Genomic DNA, 19,833 nt, shown 5'->3' on the forward strand with positions numbered 1-19,833 from the left:
TGTGCAAGCTGGCCGAGGAAACGCCCATGCCCCCTCCCGAGCGGTGTGTGAGCATGTGTGTGGCTCCAATAGCAAGGGCTTCCTCTCGGATTTCATTAGCAGCAAATCCCTGCGCTCGGCTAACGGCCCGAGAGCAGGAAGGCAGCCAGAGCTGCAGCAGCTCCAGGACACCATGGGCGCCACAGCCCGGCCACGGAGGTGACCTCCGGATCCTTCTTCATGAAGACATTTCTACCCCTCTTGATAGTTAAATCGCTCCTGGGTGATCACGCAGGGCCCGATTCTGCTGCTGGCCCCGTTTGTGCAAGTGCACTGAGGGTTTTGCCGGAATGAGAGCTGCAGCAGGAGCCCTTCCCGGAGATTGCTCCGTGTGCCCTCCCTTCCCCGGGCGTCTGGCTCCCTGTCTGGCTCTGGTTTAGCTACCGTGTTGTGCTTGGCTCGGCGGCCCTGGCCCGGCTTTTCTCTCCAAAGCTCAGTAGGGTGCCGCTAAGAAGCCGCCAGCTGCCCGGGGTCCCTCCCTCCGCGCACCCTTCTCGGGCCAGGACCTTTCCCTTGCCTCGGTTTCCATACAAACCCCCGGGAAGCCGCTTTCCCCCTCCGCCCCAGCCCGGACAGCAGCAAGCTGCCACCTCCGCCCGCACCTCTGCTCTGCCAGAGGGCCCCGTCCCCCGAGACGTGCCACGCCGGGGGGGGGGGTTTCTATTTTGAACCACCGTGGGCTGCGCAGGACAAGAGAGGCTGGCACAGCCCGCGATGCCTCCCCCGCCGCAGCGCCGGGGGGGTGGGAATCCCGCGGGCCGGGACCCCCCGGGTTAGGGATGCTCAGCAGCAGCGCCCATTTCCCCCTCCCGCCCGGGGGACTGCGGGGCCAGGGGCTCGCTGCTGCTGCAGCAGGTGTCCCCGCCGCTCACACGCGCCGCCGTGTCAGGGAGCGCCAACTGCGCCTGCGCCTCCGGCCGGCCTCTCCCCAAGCCCCGGATCCTCGCGCCTGTCCGCGCGGGCTGGGCCCTTCTGCCCTGCCCATTGCAAAGCCTCACGGGGGCGTCGGCGCCGCGCCGCATCCCGGGCTCCCTGACCCCGCCGTGCAACACCCCCGACACGCACGCGGCTTTCCCGGCCCCGAGTGAGCGGCGCAAGACCCAGGCTCCAGACCGCCCCCTGCCTCGCAGAAATGTACAGCCGGGCTGGGCAGCTGCGCGGTGTCCAAACCATCGCCCCTCGCCATCAACTCAGAGCCCGTAGTCCGGCCCTACTCCCTGCTGCCTCCCTCACCCAGGCCGAGCGCAAGCCCCTGGGTGCTCTGCCCCCATGGCCGGGGGGGGCGGGGGGGCAGCCGCGTGGTAGGGCGTAGTCGGTGGAATTTCCGAGGACTCCTATGAGACCCACGCGGATGCCTGTCTGTCTGCACGATTCCCAGCTCCCTGCTGCCTGCCTCTCCCATCTCCGGGTACCAGCAGCAGGGATCCTACGAGACCTCTCCGCCAGACACAAGGTCTGGAGAAACCTTGGCTCTGCACTGTGCCGGTGCAAATGAAGATAGAGCAGTTTTTCACACTACACTGGCTAAGGGCAGCGATTACCCAGCGGGATGGGGAGGAAAGACCTTTGGCTGCTATACCAACCATCCCCACAGAGGGTCCGAGACCCTGCATCCTCACAATCGCCCCATTAGGTGAAAACATCTTTGAAATAAACCCCGAAGAGGGAAGGGATGAGAGACAAAAAAACAACCTCTGTGGATAACACAGATGGCCACTGCCTTTCCCCAGAATTAATTTACACGGTGTTGTCAATTTTCAGCTGGGGAGAACAAGGCATCTGCCCTGTTTCAATACCATTCGTTGCCACTGTAAGTGACCATCTACATATCAGAACACATTAGTGCCTCTCCTACATTATTCAATCGAGGGGCTCCTAAGCGGCACGGCCCCCAATGTGCCTACATGGACAAAGAGCTGTTCTACACAGACACTGTTACCACATACAACGCCTAAAAGCATATTTAGAGCCCAGCTGGATGATCCCAGCCTCTCCATTGATTTAATGTGGCCTCTCTGCCATTAAGATACAAAAGACAATTAAGTGTGCCTGTGTGTACACCGATCAAGATGTAGACACAATGTGAAATCAGAGTTATTGCGAATGAGCCGCTCACTGCTAATGCGTTCTCACATTAAAGTTTAATGGGCGCACCTGCACATTTTTCATCCTTTTTTTCCCTTTCCCACAAGCATTAATTCACCCAACCGGAAAACATGGCCAAATAGCTCAGTCACTTCTCCACGGCCCTGCAGGATTTTTAAAGGCTATATTCACAATTCCAATGAACAACCCCCCTCGGCATAAATAATTGACATGATCTCTTTCATGCAAGCCCACGGTGTGGGCACATGCGGGTTGGTGGGTCTCACTGGCTGCCTAGAGCCTGGTCTTACCGGCTATCCTAAGCACTGCTCTCTCGGCTGGGTCCAGCACGGAGCCGCCTTGAATTTTCCGCTTGGATCTCTCATGTTTCGGCAGGTTCCAGGGCAGCGTGTCCCCTGGTGCCGGAGACACGGAGCCAGATTTCTGGCTGAAATCATCTTCATCGGAGAAATCCGCAGAGGAAGACATGGAGCATCGGTAGGAGGCGTTTCCGGAGCTCTACAGAAAGAGAGATACACAGAAACTGCATGGATATACAACATATAGTGTGGTCGCCATACAGCCAGCCCAGTCCGCCTGGAGTGTTTTACGAACACCCCACAGAGAAATAAAAATACTGAACAAAATAGGTCGCTCACCATCGTTGTATATTTATATGGGTATGTGTGTGTAACTCCACAGATGGTACTCCCAAAATATCCTGATTTAGTGACACTGCATTTAGGAGGGTTTATGCGGAAGAAGTGTGGCCTGCGGTCAGGCAACCAGCTCACAAATGATCTCGGACTTGCCCAACAATAAACCCAGCAGCAACAAAAAGCTTCCCGGTTACAAACTGATAGCATTTGGCTCCCCCACCAGGCCAAGGAAAAGATTTACCATCACCAGGCTGCTGGTTAAATCATTAATGTAACTCTGTCTAAAAAAAAACCCCCACCAACAAACGCAGGATGCTGAGCCTTTGTTACTGCAAGTAGGTTTCCGAAACCACACCCTGGTAAGTCCCCTGTACCCGCGATCTTCCGGGACTCCCTTTTCTAGCCCTAGTTTTCTAATCAGAGTAGCCAATTCCCAGAGAAAATGCATTGATTAGGAGGGAAGGAGAGAGGATGTGTGTTTCTCCGAACGGCCTCGTCTCCAATCACTGGGTGCACAAATGGCGGTTTTCAGCAGCTCTTCGCTGAGACAGCTTCAGTAAACAAACGTTTGATCTCCGTTTATATCCTTTATGCCTGTTTATCTTTTCTAATAAACAGAGCAGACAGCAGCTACGCAGAACCGGATCACTGCCGGGAATAAAAATGATGCAGTGCAGGGACATGAACCGGCGGTGCCATTTCTGGATTCCCTACCCTGTTAGAGGAAGTGGGAAAATGAGATGCTTAAATGGTGGCAGTTTAGTCTACACTTGGTGATTTGGTAAACAAATCTTCAGGATCGACCCTCGCACACAAGTGCTGGGGAGCTGATGCGGGATCGTGTGCCTTCCTATTTGTTTCTCTGCATTTCCTGCTTGAGGATGTTTGGGGCTTTGCCAGTGCACCTGGTTGGAAAACAATGGCTATACTTGCTGATTCAAGATGGAGATTTACAATAGTCCTTGCGTTGTGTAATCTGGCTCCAACCCAGGGTATGATTTTAGTGGCAGTAATTTTTCGTGGCATGTTATTCTCAATCTGGTTTGTTATATATTAGTATTCTTTATTTTGTAGAGTCCATTTTCAGCCTTTCTAGACTCCAGTGTTTCTTGGATCAGGAAACTGTGACGATATAAATGCCTGCTAATATTTTCAACTTGGGGTTTTTTTTGGGCGCCTGCCTCCTCTAGAAGGGCTTGAGATGTGCCCCTATTGAATTAAAACATAATTTATTGCGGCTCAATTATTATTGGTGATAATTTTTCTTTCAGGTTCTGAAATGTTTTTCGATGGTTTTCACTGTAATCATGCATTGGTTGATGAGATATATTATTATTAGATTGGCATTTTAGGTATCTTTTAAAAATCAAAACTGCACAACCCAGAATCATAAATGATTGAATAATGCAATGAAAATTTTTTGCTACAGCCTAAATTGCAATCCTACACAGTTAAATAATCCTCTTAATAAAGGGTGGATATGATCAGTGGGTGATCATATTCAAGTGTACTCTAGTTCCCTTTTCTATCATTGTACAGGTCCATCTGTTAACTTACAGAAAAAATACTGAATTCAAAACAATAATTTTGAACAGTTCTCTCACTAAATTCTTGCATTGTTCACCAAAACATGATGGTGTAAGAGATTGAACAGTGCTGGGAGTCAGAAAGCTTCAAAGAACTAATCAGAGCTATGATTCTCTGTCTAACTGGTGTTGGTGCAGGGGAAATCCTGTAGTACTGATGGAAAATGGAATTCTTCCCAAAAGGACACAGAGTAGAGGTACGGGTGCCCTACCCCTACCGTTTATGTGCACCCCTTGCAGGGGTAAGGAGGTTTAGTCAATTCCTGGCAGACAAGAGGTTTAATAGATAATGTTGTGTCGACATGAGTTCAGTTTCTCCTGGCCTGACCTTAGCTTCAAAGACTTTTCTGAAACTAACAAGAAAAGAAGTCCTCAAGGGCCTCAGCTCCATGGTTTCCAACTAGCCACGTCCATCATGCATGGAGTCCATATATCCCATTCCCCCTACACACATTGGGCCTTCACCAGTTTCTGCAGCGGTTTCAGCTTCCTCACACAGCTGTGGAGAAGGGGAGAGGATTGACCCCAGGCTGGATAGACTTAAATCACCTATTTTAATAATTAATTAAATCAAAAAGCAGGAAATCTTGATTTTGATCTTTGACTGTAATCATATTGTACATTTGTACTTTTTAGTTATATTGCAAATGAAAGGTTGATTCTCATTGTTTGCTAACCACTAAAACATGTCGATTTGCAACTAAATATAACATTTACACTAAATTTGGTACTTCTCTTTGATAACCAGGAGGATAAACATTTATTTAAGGTTTCAAGAATAGCAGCCATGTTAGTCTGTGTTCGCAAAAAGAAAAGGAGTACTTGTGGCACCTTAGAGACTAACAAATTTATCTGAGCTACAGCTCACTTCATCAGCATTTATTCAGATGCTTAATTTTTACATTTTGATGATGTTACAAAATGGTGAATGATTAATTTTTTGTGTCCCAGATGACGATTATTATCTGTAATTTTTGTCAAGTTTTATTTGGCTAGAAATTCAAATTCAGTTTAAATTGCTGTTTTTGTGCACTTTAATTTTTAAATTAAATAAACTATCCTAAATGTGCTGAATATATAAACTTTTTTTCTCAGAATATGATTTGCGTTTAAACCTGAGTTATTAACCAAAGGAAATATTATCTGTAATTAGTGAATTGAAAAGATTGTTTCTGGTCACCATGTGCTTCAAGATTTTAGAACTAGTATATCTCATCCTCTCATAGACTGGAAGAGGAAAACAAGCTTTCCCGCTTTCTCAACTTCCAATTGGTTTCTTAACTATGAAAGGGGAACTACACAAAAATGGGGAAGCTAGTTAAACAGAAATTAAACGGAACAGTACAAGAGTGAAATGCCTGCAAACTGCACAGAAACTATTTGAAAATACCATAATAGAGGCACAAACTAAATTTATACCTCAGATTAAAAAAAACAGTAAGAAGATTTTTTAAAATGCCACCATAGCTAAATAAAAAAGAGTAAAAGAGGCAGTGAGAAGGCAAAAAGGCATCCTTTAAAAATTGGAAGTCAAATCATACCGAGGACAATAGAAAGGAGCATAAATTCTGGCAAGTCAAGTGTAAAAGCATAATTATCCAGGCCAAAAAAAGTATTTGAAAAGCTATTAGCAAAAAACAACAAAAACTAACAACAACAGTTTATTTAAAATATGCCAGAAGCAGGAAGCCTCTCAAACAATCAGTGGACCCACTGCACCCTCAAGGAACATTCAAGGAAGATAAGGCCATTGCAGAGAAAGTAAATTAATTCTTACAATCACTCTTCACTGCAGAGGATCTGAGGGAGATTCCCACACCTGAGCCATTCTTTTTAGGTGACAAATCTGAGGAACTGTCCCAGACTGAAGTGCCAGTAGAGGAAGTTTTGGAACAAATTGATAAATTAAGCAGTAATATGTCACTAGGACCAGATGATATTCACCCACGAGTTCTGAAGGAGCTCACATATGAAATTGCAGAACTACTAACTGCGAACTACTATTGTATAAATCAGAGGACTGGAGGATAGCTAATATAACACAATTTTTTTTAAAGGCTCCAGATGCAATCCTGCCAATTACAGGCTGGTAAACCTAATTTCAGTACCAAGCAAATTGGTTGAAACTATAGTAAAGAACAGAATTATCAGACACATAGATTAACATGATATGTTGATGAAGAGTCAATATGGCTTTTGTAAAGGGAAATCATGCCTCACCGATCTATTACAAGCAGCAAAGAGTCCTGTGGCACCACAGGACTCTTTGCCGCTTTTACAGATCCAGACTAACACGGCTACCCCTCTGATACAATCTATTACAGTTCTTCAAGGGGCTAACAGGCATGTGGACAAGGGTCATCCAGTTGATATAGTGTACCTGGTCTTTCAGAAAGTCTCTGACAAGGTCCCACACCAAAGGCTCTTAAGCAAAGTAACGAGTCATGGGATAAGAGGGAAGGTCCTCTCATGGATCAGTAACTGGTTAAAAGATAGGAAACAAAGGGTAGGAATAAACGGCTAATTTCCATAATGGTGAGAGATAAATAGTGGGGTCCCCCAAGGATCTGTATTGGGGTCAGTGCTGTTCAGCATATTCCTAAATGATCTGGAAAAGAGGTGCAGATAGTACAAACTTACTAGGGCTGTAAATTAATTTCAGTTAATTCAAGCAATTAACTCAAAACAAATTAACCTGATTTAAAAATTAATCACAGTTTTAATCACACTGTTAAACAATAACAGAATGCCATTTATTTAAATATTTTGGATGTTTTTATGTGTTCAAATATATTGATTTCAATTACAACACACAATACAAAGTATACAGTGCTGACTTTATATTATTATTTTATTACAACTATTTGCACTGTAAAAATGATAAAAGAAATAGTATTTTTCAATTCACCTCATACAAGTGCGGTAATGCAATCTCTTTATTGTGAAAGTGCAACTTACAAATTTAGATTTTGTTGTTGTTACATAACTGCACTCAAAAACAAAACAATGTAAAACTTTAGAGCCTACAGGTCCACTCAGTGCTGGATATACTAAACATTCATATGCCCCTTAATGCTTCAGCCATCATTCCAGAGGACATGCTTCCATCCTGACGATGCTCATCAGAAAAACAATGCGTTAATAAAATTTGTGACTGAACTTGGGGAAGAATTGTATGTTTCCTGCTCCGTGGTTTTACCTGCATTCTGCCATATATTTTGTATTACGGGAGTCTCAGATGACAACCCAGCATAGGTCGTTTGATTTCAGAACACTTTCATTAAAGATCTGACAAAACACAAAGAAGGTACCTATATGGGATGACTAAAGATAGCTACAGCACTCGACCCAAGGTTTAAGCATCTCTAGTGCCTTCCAAAATCTGAAAGGGATGAGGTGTGAAATATGCTGTCACAAGTCTTAAAAGAGCAACACTCCAATTCAGAAACTATAGAACCTGAACCACTAAAAAAGAAAATCAACCTTCTGTTGCTGACATCTGACTGAGATGATGAAAATGAACACGCATCAGTCCACACTGCTTTGGATCATTATCGAGCATAATCCATCATCAGCATGGAAGCATGTCCTCTGGAATGGTGGTCGAAGCATGAAGGGGCATACATAAATACCTTGCAACACCAGCTACAGCAATGCCATGTGAACGCCTAGTCTCACTTTCAGGTGACATTGTAAATAAACAGGCAGCATTAACTCCTGTAAATGTAAACAAACTTGTTTGTCTTAACGATTGGCTGAACATGAAGTAGGACTGAGTGGGCTTGTGGACTCTAAAGTTTTACATTGTTTTATTTTTGAGTGCAGTATTATGTAAAACAAATTAATTCTACATTTGTAAGTTGCACTTTCACGATAAAGAGATTGCACGACAATACTTGTATGAGGTAAATAAAAGAAATAGTATTTTTCAGTTCATCTTTTTTACAGTTATTTGTAATCAAAAATAATAATATAAAGTAAGCACTGTACACTGAAGACAGAGGATGACCCTGAGCCACAGGTATACCTTAAGGGGAGTGTAGGAAATAGCGCAGGGACAGTAGACTATGTCTAGCTGTCGTTGTAGGAATCCAGGTCAGCATGTTTCGGCTAAATCCCCACTGACCCAGTGGCAGAACAGTCTGCCACTGTAAGGGCCTTGTGCTGGGTCCTGGTGTAGTAGGCTGGGCCCAGATTCACCTATTCCTCTGCTGCCAATCCCACTTTTGGGGTGGCAGCCTCCCCACTCTAGGCCAAGAGGCATACGTTTGTCTGCTGTCCGCAAGAGATAGAACATCATGATAAAGAGATTGGACTATAGTACTTGTGTTTTTCAATTCACTTCATACTGTTTTACCTTTTTTACGTGCAAATATTTGAATTCAAAAATAATATGAAGTCAGCACTGTACACTTAGAATTCTGTGTTGTAACTGAAATCAATATATTTGAAAATGTAGGAAACATCCAAAAATACTTAAATGAATAGTATTTTATTATTGTTTAACAGCGCAATTAAAACTGCGATTGATCGTTTGACAGCCCTAAAAATTACTCAAGATAATTAACTACAAAACTGCCCGTGAAGAGTTACAAAGGGATCTCACAAAATAGAGTGAACGGGCAACAAAACTGGTTCCAGAAAGTACTTATCAGTGGTTCACAGTCAAGCTGGAAGGGCATATCAAGTAGGGTCCTGCAGGGATTGGTCCTGAATCCAGTTCTGTTCAATATCTTCATCAATGATTTAGATAATGGCATACAGAGCACACTTATAAAGTTTGCAGACAATACCAAGCAAGGAGGGGTTGCAAGTGCTTTGGAGGATAGGATTAAAATTCAAAATGATCTGGACAAACTGGAGAAATGGTCTTAAGTAAATATGATGAAATTCAATATGGACAAATGCAAAATACTCCACTTAGGAAGGAACAATCAATTGCACACAAAAGGGGAAATGACTGCTTAGGAAGGAGTTCTGTGGAAAGGGATCGGGGGTCACAATAGATCACAAGCTAAATATGAGTCAGCATGTAATACTGTTGCAAAAACAACAAATATCATTCTAGGATGTATTAGCAGGAGCGTTGTAAGCAAGACACAAGAAGTAATTTTTCTGCTCTAGTCTGCACGGATAAGGGCTCAACTGGAGTATTTTGTCCAGTTCTGGGCACCACATTTCAGGAAAGATGTGAACAAACTGGAGAAAGTCCAGAGGAGAGCAACAAAAAATTATTAAAGGTCTAGAAAACATGACTATGAGGAAAGATTGAAAAAACCTGAGTTTGTTTAGTTTGCAGAAGAGAAGACAGAGGGAACATGGTAACAGTTTTCAAGTACATAAAAGGTTGTTAGAAGGAGGAAGGAGAAAATTTTTGGCATTAACCTCTGAGGATAGGACAACAAGCAATGGGGTTTAATTGTGGCATGGGAGGTTTAGACTGGACATTAGGAAAAACTTCCTAACTGTCAGGGTGGTTAAGCACTGGAATAAATTGCTTAGGGAGGTTGTGGAATCTCCGTCATTGGAGGTTTTTAAGAGCAGGTTAGACAAATACCTGTCACGCAGAGAGGTCTCCTGGGGCCCTGATCCGGAGCAAGTGGGGGCCTTGGCACCAGAACTGTGGCCTCGTCCCATCCCTTGGGTCTGTGGTCCTGCTCCTATTCTGCCCACTTTCACCTACAGTCCCAGCCCCTTCTACTCCTTCCCCTGCAGCCATGACCCCACCCCGTTCCGCCCCTTCCCCCACTCACTCCTTTCCAGCCCCCATCGCTGCAGCCCCGAGACTAAAGAAGCTCAGCGCCCCCACTGCAACTCCAGGGCTGCAGGAGGGGGAGACTTTTCCGGGTGCCCTAAATTGGCACTGAACCCTGGGCACTGGCCCCATTGGCCCATGTGATAATCCCCCACTGCTGTCAGGGATAGTCTAGAATACTTAGTCCTGCCTTGAGTGCAGGGGACTATACTGGAAGACCTCTTGAGGTCCCTTCCAGTCCTAAATTTCTATGATTCTATGAAAATGGCAGATTAAATTTAATGTTGATAAATGCAAAGTAATGCACACTGGAAAAAATAATCCCAAATTTTCTTACAAAATGATGGGATCTAAATTAGCTATTACCACTTAAAAAGGAGATCTTGGAGTCACCGTTGATAGTTCTCTGAAAACATCTGCTCAGTGTGCAGCAGCAGTCAAAAAAGCTAACAGAATGTTAGGAACCATTAAAAGAGAGAGAGATAATAAGACAAAAAAATACCATAATGCCACTATATAAATCCATGGTATGCCCACACCTTTAACACTGCATTCAGGTCTGGTCGTCCCAGCTCAAGAAAGATTAAAATTGGAAAAGGTACAGAGAAAGGTAACAAAAATGATTAGGGGTGTGGAATAGCTTCCATGTGAGGAGAAATTAAAAAGACTGGGACTGTTCATCTCAGAAAAGAGACAATTAAGGGGGACTATGATAGAGATCTATAAAGTTTTGAATGGTGTGGAAAAAGTTAAGAAGGAAGTGTTATTCACCCCTTTGCATAACACGAGAACCAGGGATCACCCAATTAAATTAGTAGGCAGCAGGTTTAAAACTAACTAGGGCTGTCAATTAACGGATGAAATTAACTTAAAACAAATTAACGCATTTTTTTTTAAACAAGAGTTACTGACACACCTCTGGAGATGGGACTAGGCGGCGGCCCGGTGGGGAGGGAGGCACTGGTTGTGGCAGCCAGCAGGAGGCAGCCAGACACAAGAGACTCCATAATATGCAGACCAGATGCGCTCCCTCCCCCCACAACGATCTATTGATATGAGGGGAGGGGTAAGGGCAATAGCCAGCAGGCACAAGGTCGCAAAGCAGGGAAAAGGCACTTTAGAACTACTGCCACAGGACCCCATCTCTGGGTGTCTCTAGCCATCTCCCCCTCTTCCTGCTGCACTTATCAATCATGACCCAGTCCTCTAGTCTGTGGGTGATTTGGGAGAGTCAGTTAAAAGCCCTCCAGGGGGGAGAGAGGAGACTGGCCCCCCGCCACCTGAACCATCCCCTCCCTGCTGGACCCGGCTGGGCTTAGGTGTGGGTCTGGGGGGCCACCACCCGGGAGCGCCACTGCTGCCTCTGGGGCAGAGGTGCCTCTTCTCCCACCGCCCTGCTCCATTGCTGCTCTGCCTCCTCCCCGCCCCCCATGGAGCCGCCCCTGGCCAAGTTGCTCCAGACCAAGAGTCTGCCTCCTGTCTGCTGCGTAGAGTGGGAGCAGGAGGTGGAAGGGGCTGATGTCAGGGTATTCCCCCCCCCCATTTACCCAGTTGCTGCTGAACTGGGGTCCGGGAACAGGGTGAGTCTGTCTGCTGCTGCTGCTGGCTCAGGAGTGAGTGCTGCTGACACCAGCTGCGGCTGGCTGAAAAAGCGTTCAGGCTCCTGAGTGCTCTGCTTAAAGAGACAGGGCTCCCCAAACACACACTTTCCCCTCCTCCTCACACACACACTCATGCCAAACCAGAATTTGAAATGGCACCCCCGGTGAGGCAGGAGTGACCACAGGGCTGTGACATGGCCATGGGTAACAATATGGAGCCCACCTTGAGCTGCAGGCTGAGTGCCAGGCACCATGAGCCACAGCAGAAGTGCAGAAGTAAGGGTGGCAATACACCATATACCATGCCACCCTTACTTCTGGGCTGCTGCTGGCAGCAGCATTGTCTTCAGAGCTGGGTGCCCAGCCAGCACCTGCCGCCCAGCCAGTGCTTAATTTGGACCAGGACTGAGCCCTGCCACCTCTTTCAATACAAATTAAGCACTGGGGGGAGGCAGCAGGGCCTGCAGGTAATGGGGGTTGGAGAACCCCTGCAGACCAGGGGTAACGGAGGAATGGGGAGCCCATGGGTGCCAGGGTAATGGGGGGATGCCCATGGCGGCCAGGGGCACTAAAATACAAGTACACCCAGGGTGCCATTTTCCCTAAGGTTGGCCCTGCTGCTGAAGGGGACTGCTCAGGACTCCTGAGAGGGGGAAGTGAGGAGTACCACATAGAGAACAGCGGCCTGGTGAGCTCAGCCTCCCGGCATCAGCCTCTCCTCCCCTGGCACATGCCAAGTCCCTGCAGTAAAATCCACCCTCCCTTGCAGACAAGGGCTCACTCAGCTGAACGGAGTCTACCTAGTTCTCTAAAAGCAGGGAAGCCTGATGAGCCCAGTATCAGAAATCACCCTTCCAGAAGCAGCAGCAGGACACCTCCCTTCTTCTCCTCCTGCACAAGTGATTACTTGCTTCCTCCCTGTCCTTTTCTCCTCCTCCCCAGTCCACCCTTCCTGTCCCCCCGAACAATGAATGCAGATTTCTAAGATGAAACTCTTCCTCTTTGGACAGGAGGTGAGCCTGACAAGCTCAGAAGAAACCCAACCTAACAGGAGCAGCATCAAGAATCCACCCTTCTCCTGCACAACTCACACCTCTCCCAGCTCCAGAATACTGACTTTCTCAGATAAAAATCTTACCCCTTCAAGGAGCCAAGACTCCTGTAAAGGAGACACATACAAAATAGTATATATAAATAATAAAGGCTAATCCAGCAGCAGCAGGGGAAAAAAGCCTCCTGCACAATTCACTCCCCTACTGAATGCTAAAATCCTGAGGTAAAATCTTTCCATATCAACAGCAAAGACACAAATATATATTGATTATATAGAATTTATTGAATTATTCCAGACATTGGCACAGTTCTACTGTGTTCTTGTGCTCCAGAGTGATTAAATATCAGAAAAAGTTAATGGAGCAAAGCAGCAAAAGATCAGGTCTTTTGAATGGGAGGTTTATTTTTAAAAAATTTTCGGATGGTTCTCTGGATAAAAGAACGGTTATCTGTAGCTATTGCAAGGCTGAGTTCCAATACCATCGAAGTACTTCAAGTCTGCAGTATCACCTACGTGCTAAACATGCTTTTGCCTCCAGTTCTTGTGCTACAGATAACCCACCAACAGCAATTGAATCCATCCAGCCGCAACAGAGTACGCTTGCAGAGTTTCAGGATCGCTACAAGCCCATGGATCAAACAAAGTACAACACCTTAACCAATGCTATTGCAAAGTGGATAGCTACGGACTGCAGACCACTCAACATTGTAAATGACAGAGGGCTAAGAGATGTTATTCAAATTGCATCTTCCAATCAGTTATACACCTTGCCCTCTGAAGGAACCATTGCATCACGAATACATGATCTATATAACAACGAGAAGACTACCAAGTTGGAGCTTTTGAAAAATGCACTAGCTGTTGCTTTGACTGGTGATCACTGGACATCCTTGAGCAATCACAGCTATCTTGGAGTCACAGCACACCTGATTGATGCTTCATGGACACTGCAGTCATTTGCTTTAACAGTAATGCATACTGAAGAGAGACATGCTGAATCATGTGCAGAGTGTTTCTTGGATGTTGCAAAAGAATGGAATATTCAGGAAAAAGTAACAACAATTAGTACTGACAGTACACATAATATGATAGCAGCAGACAATTGTTTGCCTTTTGAACACATGACATGTATCGCTCACAGTCTGCAACGATCCATTACAGTCGCGCTCAGTGATGGTGGTTTTGAAAACATACTGGAAAAATGTAGAAAACTTGTGGGCCATTTCAAACACAGTCCAATAAACAGTACAGAGCTAGGAATACAACAAGCTGTAAAGGGACAGAAACAAGAACCTCTTGTTCAAGATATTTCATCCAGATGGAATTCCACATTGGGTATGGTTCAGCACCTGCTTTGCAATAAAGCTGCTATCACAGCCACATTAGCTCTTCAAAAGCAAAAACTATCAGTGCCAACAAGTAAGGATTTCGAAAAACTGCAAAAGCTAGAAACACTACTTGAGCCCTGCAGGTTTGTGACTGAACTCCTTGGGGGAGAATTGTATGTCTCCTGCTCTGTGGTTCTACCCGCATTCTGCCATATATTTAGTGTTATGGAAGTCTCAGATGACGACCCAGAATATGTTATTCAGTTTAAGAACACTTTCACTGCAGATCTGATAAAACACAAAGAAGGTACCAATATGAGATTTCTAAAGATAGCTACAGCACTTGACCCAAGGTTTAAGCATCTGAAGTGCCTTCCAAAATCTGAAAGGGATGAGGTTTGGAACATGCTGTCAGAAGTCTTAAAAGAGCAACACTCCAATGCGGAAACTACAGAACCTGAACCACCAAAAAAGAAAATCAACCTTCCATTGGTGGCAGATGATGAAAATGAGCATGCATCAGTCTGCACTGCTTTGGATCGTTATCGAGCAGAACCTGTCATCAGCATGAAAACATGTCCTCTGGAATGGTGGTCGAAGCATGAAGGGGCATACGAACATTTAGCATATTTGGCACGTAAATACCTTGCAACGCCGGCTACAGCAGTGCCATGTGAACGCCTGTTCTCACTTTCAGGTGACATTGTAAATAAGAAGTGGGCAGCATTATCACCCGTAAATGTAAACAAACTTGTTTGTCTTAGCGATTGGCTGAACAAGAAGTAGGACTGGGTGGACTTGTAGGCTCTAAAGTTTTACATTGTTTTATTTTTGAGTGTAGTTATATAAAAAAAAATTATACATTTTCGCAATAAAGAGATTGCACTACAGTACTTATATGAGGTGAATTGAAAAATACTACTTCTTTTGTTTATCTTTTTACAGTGCAAATATTTGTAATCAAAAATAGTAATATAAAGTAAGCACTGTACACTTTGTATTCTGTGTTGTAACTGAAATCAGTATATTTGAAAATGTAGAAAACATCCACTTAATCACACTGTTTAACAGTGCGATTAAAACTGCAATTAACTGCAACTATTTTTTTCATCTCGTGATTAATAGCAATTCATTTTTTTAATAATTTCACAGCCCTAAAACTAACATAAGGAAGTACTTCTTCACACAATGCACTGTCAACCTGTGGAAATCATTGCCAGAGGATGTTTTCAGGGCCTATAGTGAGAGGGCATGGCCACTCTCCGAGACTGACAGGGAGGAACCCTTTCCACCCCTCTGGAAGCAGAGGGGTAAGGACAGGAAGTATAAATGGTGGGGCCTGAAGCTCAGTTGGGTTGGATCCGCTGGAGGTGATGGATGGCTCTCGTCCACTGCTGTGTATCGAGACAGACAGAGACTGCTACAGTGCCGAGGACCTGGAGAAGTTGCCAGAGCTGTCTGCCGCCAGGGACGCCAAGGAGCTGCTAGGACTGCCATTACCCCAGGGAGATTGCGGACGACCCCGAGCCACAGACACACTTTAAGGGCATGTAGGAAGTAGCCCTGGAACACTAGACTATCGTCTGGTTGTGTCGTTGCCTGAATCCAGGTCAGCATGTTTCAGCTGAATCCCCACTGATCCAGTGGCTGAACACTACGCCACTGTTAGGGCCCTGGGCTGGGCCCAGGTTCCCCTACTCCTCTGTTCCCAATCCCACCTTTGGGGTGGCAGCCTCCCCACTCTAGGCCAAGAGGCCTGTGTTTGTCTGCTGTCCGCAAGAGCCAGAACATCAGGACGTGTGTTTTGTACTCAACTCTGCCTGAGGGCCTGAGCCCCCTTGACTGTTTGGTGCCCCACCCTGCCTGACGGCCTGAGCTCATTAGACTTTCTACCCTGCCCCACCTGAGACCATGGCCCTGGACTGCTTGTCACCTGACCTGGCTAGACACCCAGGGTCTTAGAGACTGTTAATTGCCCCAATAACCCTTGCCTTGGTAGGGACCCGAGCCCGAGGGGGTGTAGCCTCTCTCCAAGACTGAAGGGAAGGGATGGCCACACATTCCTACAGATCTAAAAGTATAACTGAGTTTAAAAAATTAGATAAGCTCACAGAGGATAAGTCCATCAATGGCTACTAGCCAAGATGGTCAGGGATGCAACTGCATGCTCTGGGTATCCCTAAACTTCTGACTGCCAGAAGCTGGAACTGGATGACAGGGGATGGATCAATCCCTCAATAACTGCTCTGTTCTATTCAGTCCCTCTGAAGCATCTGGCACTAGCCACTGTCAGAAGACAGGATACTGAGCTAGATGGACCATTGGCCTGACCTTAGTATGGCCATTCTTACGTTCTTAGTGAACACGTAATTGAACTGAACCAGATGAATAAACTGAAATGTTTAAAATATTTTCTCTACACTTACTGTCAAAAACAGGTTCAGTACTTCAAAAACCTGTGGTTCCAGGTTCTTAACCAATGATTTCCACCAGTTCAGTGTGTTGTATTTCTTCAAAACTTGACAGCAAACGTGTACTGATCAATATTATTTTCGCATTTAATTGCAGGCCTGACTTGACATAAGTATCTTGCTTCACTTCTTAATGGGCATCATTGGGAAGGTTAAGTTGCCATAACAATCATTATGCTGGAGTCAGGATAGCTAGCTAAGATCAGCAGGAACATCCTGGTATTAATAAACGAGTCTAAATGTAAGATAAGGTAGAGGTCAGATCATGCATGAATGCATGGAAAGAGCATGCTGTACAGGGATTGGTTTCTACAAAGTAACCAAGTCAATCCCAAAATGTGATGCACAGTATAGTAAATGCAATGTGATGTGTACATGTATATAAAGGAAGAGGTTTTCTGTGTAACTTTGGATGTGTGGTATGCCCTATACCCACCTCCTACACTTGAGTCTGAGCAACACAGCATAGCTTTGCTGTATGCCAAATAAAAATACCTGTGTGATGAAACGTGGAGTTCAACTGGAGTTTTTGGGAAGCCAACTGGAAAGAGGTTTTGGAGGGAATCCCAACATTAATGTAAATTATTTTAAAAGATTTTAAAAAGTTTAGACCTTAATGTAGGTTGCAACTTCACATTTAATTTTAAATACTTAAATTTTTCAAAATCCAATTTAAATTACAAAATCCCCAATTTATATTAAAAAAAGTCAAATTTTTTTAGATCATCGGTTTTTATCATCCTGATTTCACTCTTAATTTCTCTGCCTCATAGTCCTTATTTCTCATTTATAATCTCAAATGTATTGTAAGGATTATAGTATTTTTGTTACTGTTTGTACAGCGCTTGAAATATAGGTGCTATGAATATTTATTATTATTTTATTATATTAATTATTATTATAGCTGCTTTCTGGAAAAAAAAGCTCTAACTCATTGCTGAGTTACTGTCTTCCTGCTAATCCCACACGGTTCTCTGTTTCCCAGACTGAGCCCTGACAAATTTTTCAGTTTTTCTCTGCTTCAAAACCCCACCCTTAAGGCCCTAAATAATAATAATAATACCTTTTAGAGTTCCTTCCATCCTGAGAGATTAGAAACGTTGCTCCCTCCCACCATGTCACTGAAACGTATCCACTCCGGGTGAAACATGGCAGTCATCCTGCACTGGTAACCCTACAATGGAGGCAGAGCACCCATGTAAGGAGGGTCCAACCCTTTCAGCTATGGAGATGAACAGGTGGGGGCATGGCACCCTTTGCATGTCTTCTGATTAGCTGTCCTTCAGCAAGTGCATGTATTTTATCTCATTAGCGTATAAACTCTTCAGGACAACTGTTCTATTACTGAAGTGACCATATTTTCAAAATAAAACTGGGATGACTGGGGGAAAGGATTTGTCTAGGTATTAGAACAGTCCTACAAATGTACACCTATAAATGTGTGCTGGTCTGGTATTGCTACTGCTAGTTTCTGACTCAACAGCAACATATGCTTATTTCTCAGTATGGAGAATTTTTTTCCAGTACCTTGGTTTTCTGAGTCAGTTTATCATGAAACACTGACCAAGTGTCTAACATTTTCTTTGAGAAAAAGAACAGGTTTGATAGGAGTCTACACTCATTCAACTTTTCCCTTCACCCCAGCTACTGTTCATCAAACTCAAAAGTCATTCCACTGGACTGTTTGTTCCCAGCAAGCACATTCTCCTTGGCATAGCAATAAGTCTCAAATAAACATTTTGTAGGTATGATGAAAAAGTGATACAATAAAAAAAAACAGCACATTTCAGGTGTCTTGAAAGAAGTTCCTTGGACATCAGAACAGCATATGAAAAATCAGGATGTCCTATCAAACCAAAATATATAGTCACTTTAGTTATTATGTATCTGTAAAACACCTTGCTCTACACAACTGAGAAACAATAATTATAATAATACACAATATTTTAGGCAGGTGAGTGAAGAACCTTAGGATTTCCATTAAAATATTGACGAGGAACATCCCTGCTTAACTTAGTTTTAGAGATTTAATGAGGACCAGGGCCTGACCCTGCTTAGCTTGAGAGCTGATGGGGTCACAGACCAAGATGATACTGCTGCTTTATTCTATGCCTCTGATTATGCATTCATTCTGCTCATTAGACTGAAGGCTTATTTGTGGTGTCTACTGTTGAACAGTGGTGAAATACGGAATTAGCATAGCTCTCATTATATATCTAACTCCTTACACATCCAATTCTGTAGTCCATGCACAGGCAAATCTAATAGGAGTTCTGCTTGCATTAGAAGCGCATGGTTGATCTCAGTGGGTCCATACACCTTCACTACCACAGGTGGATGCAAACTGCACACACAAATTCTGGGCAGCTGCTTCCCATGTGGGATTGTCTCGGGGCTAACAAGCATTTAAGCATTCAATTCTCAGCTCTGAGCTGTGCCTGAGTTCTTCTCTGAAACCATGTGACTAAGAACAACTGACTGAGAGCCAGGTCTGCTGGGACATATAAAAGGAAGCCTGTTTTCAGTAAGGGGGAGGGCTGTAAGGAGTTTTCCTGTAACCAGGGTTTAGGGAAAGGCTCCCTGTGGGGCAGAAGAATGAGACAGAGCCTGGGCAAGGCATTACAGAGGACTGCTTGAGAAAGGCCAGATAAAAGGTCTAACCATAGAGGGGTACTGTTGCAAGTGGCTCTAGGAAACTATACAGCAAGGTAATCTTGGGTTTAGGACAGACCCCAAGATTTAGGGTCCAGGGCTGCGGCTTGTAGATCGATGCCTCATAATGCCCACAGGCAGGTAGTGCAGAAACCTCTGCCCTGAGGGTCAAAAAAACTATCTGCCAAAGGAGGACAAGCCAATTGAGCTAGCCCCTGAAGGTAGAAGAACTTGTTTCATTTGGATTTGCCTTCATCTGGGCTCTTTTTTTCCCTCTGGAAGGGAGGTCCAAAGCATCAAAATTACCAAAATCCATTTAACCAGCCACAGAGAAACTGAGGCACCGTAGCACCAAACGTTAGAGAGAGAAACTGCACACTCAATGATTAGCCTTCCAAAAAGAAGGGGGGTTATGCACTGCTATTCCAGTGGGGATTCTGTTAGGGGAGAGCAGCTTTTAATTCTGGCTGACTGAAGCTGTCCAGGGACTGTATTGAATCAATGCAAGCATCCCATCCTTTGGGAGTGTCACTGCTTCTGGAGTTGTGCTGGCTCAAGGCTCATTATGGAGCAGGTACTGTATGCATTTTGCACCTTCACAGC

At 44.8% G+C, this 19,833-nt stretch overlaps 2 protein-coding genes across 3 annotated transcripts in view; one reads left to right on the top strand and one right to left on the bottom strand.

Annotated features, from left to right (window-relative positions):
- The window catches only part of DST (dystonin), a 473,375-nt gene that overhangs the window by 394,986 nt on the left and 58,556 nt on the right, over positions 1 to 19,833 (bottom strand). The window contains exon 4 of the mRNA XM_084622757.1: positions 2,436 to 2,643. Within this exon, the coding sequence (XP_084478883.1) occupies positions 2,436 to 2,643 (208 nt within the window). The remainder of the gene's footprint in view (positions 1 to 2,435; positions 2,644 to 19,833) is intronic.
- LOC311517719 (E3 SUMO-protein ligase ZBED1-like) lies at positions 3,061 to 17,086 on the top strand. Of its 2 annotated transcripts, XM_084622806.1 has the most exons (3): positions 3,063 to 3,142; positions 3,402 to 3,775; positions 12,736 to 17,086. In XM_084622806.1, the coding sequence occupies exon 3, from the start codon at positions 13,136 to 13,138 to the stop codon at positions 14,891 to 14,893; it is 1,758 nt and encodes a 585-aa protein (XP_084478932.1). In that variant the 5' UTR covers positions 3,063 to 3,142; positions 3,402 to 3,775; positions 12,736 to 13,135; the 3' UTR covers positions 14,894 to 17,086. The 2 variants fall into 2 exon arrangements, with proteins under 2 accessions (XP_084478931.1, XP_084478932.1); XM_084622805.1 differs by lacking the exon at positions 3,402 to 3,775 and having other exon boundaries at positions 3,061 to 3,142.

This window comes from Lepidochelys olivacea (genome assembly GCF_965140295.1).
Source record: "Lepidochelys olivacea isolate rLepOli2 genome assembly, chromosome: 3".
NCBI lineage: Eukaryota > Metazoa > Chordata > Testudines > Cheloniidae > Lepidochelys > Lepidochelys olivacea.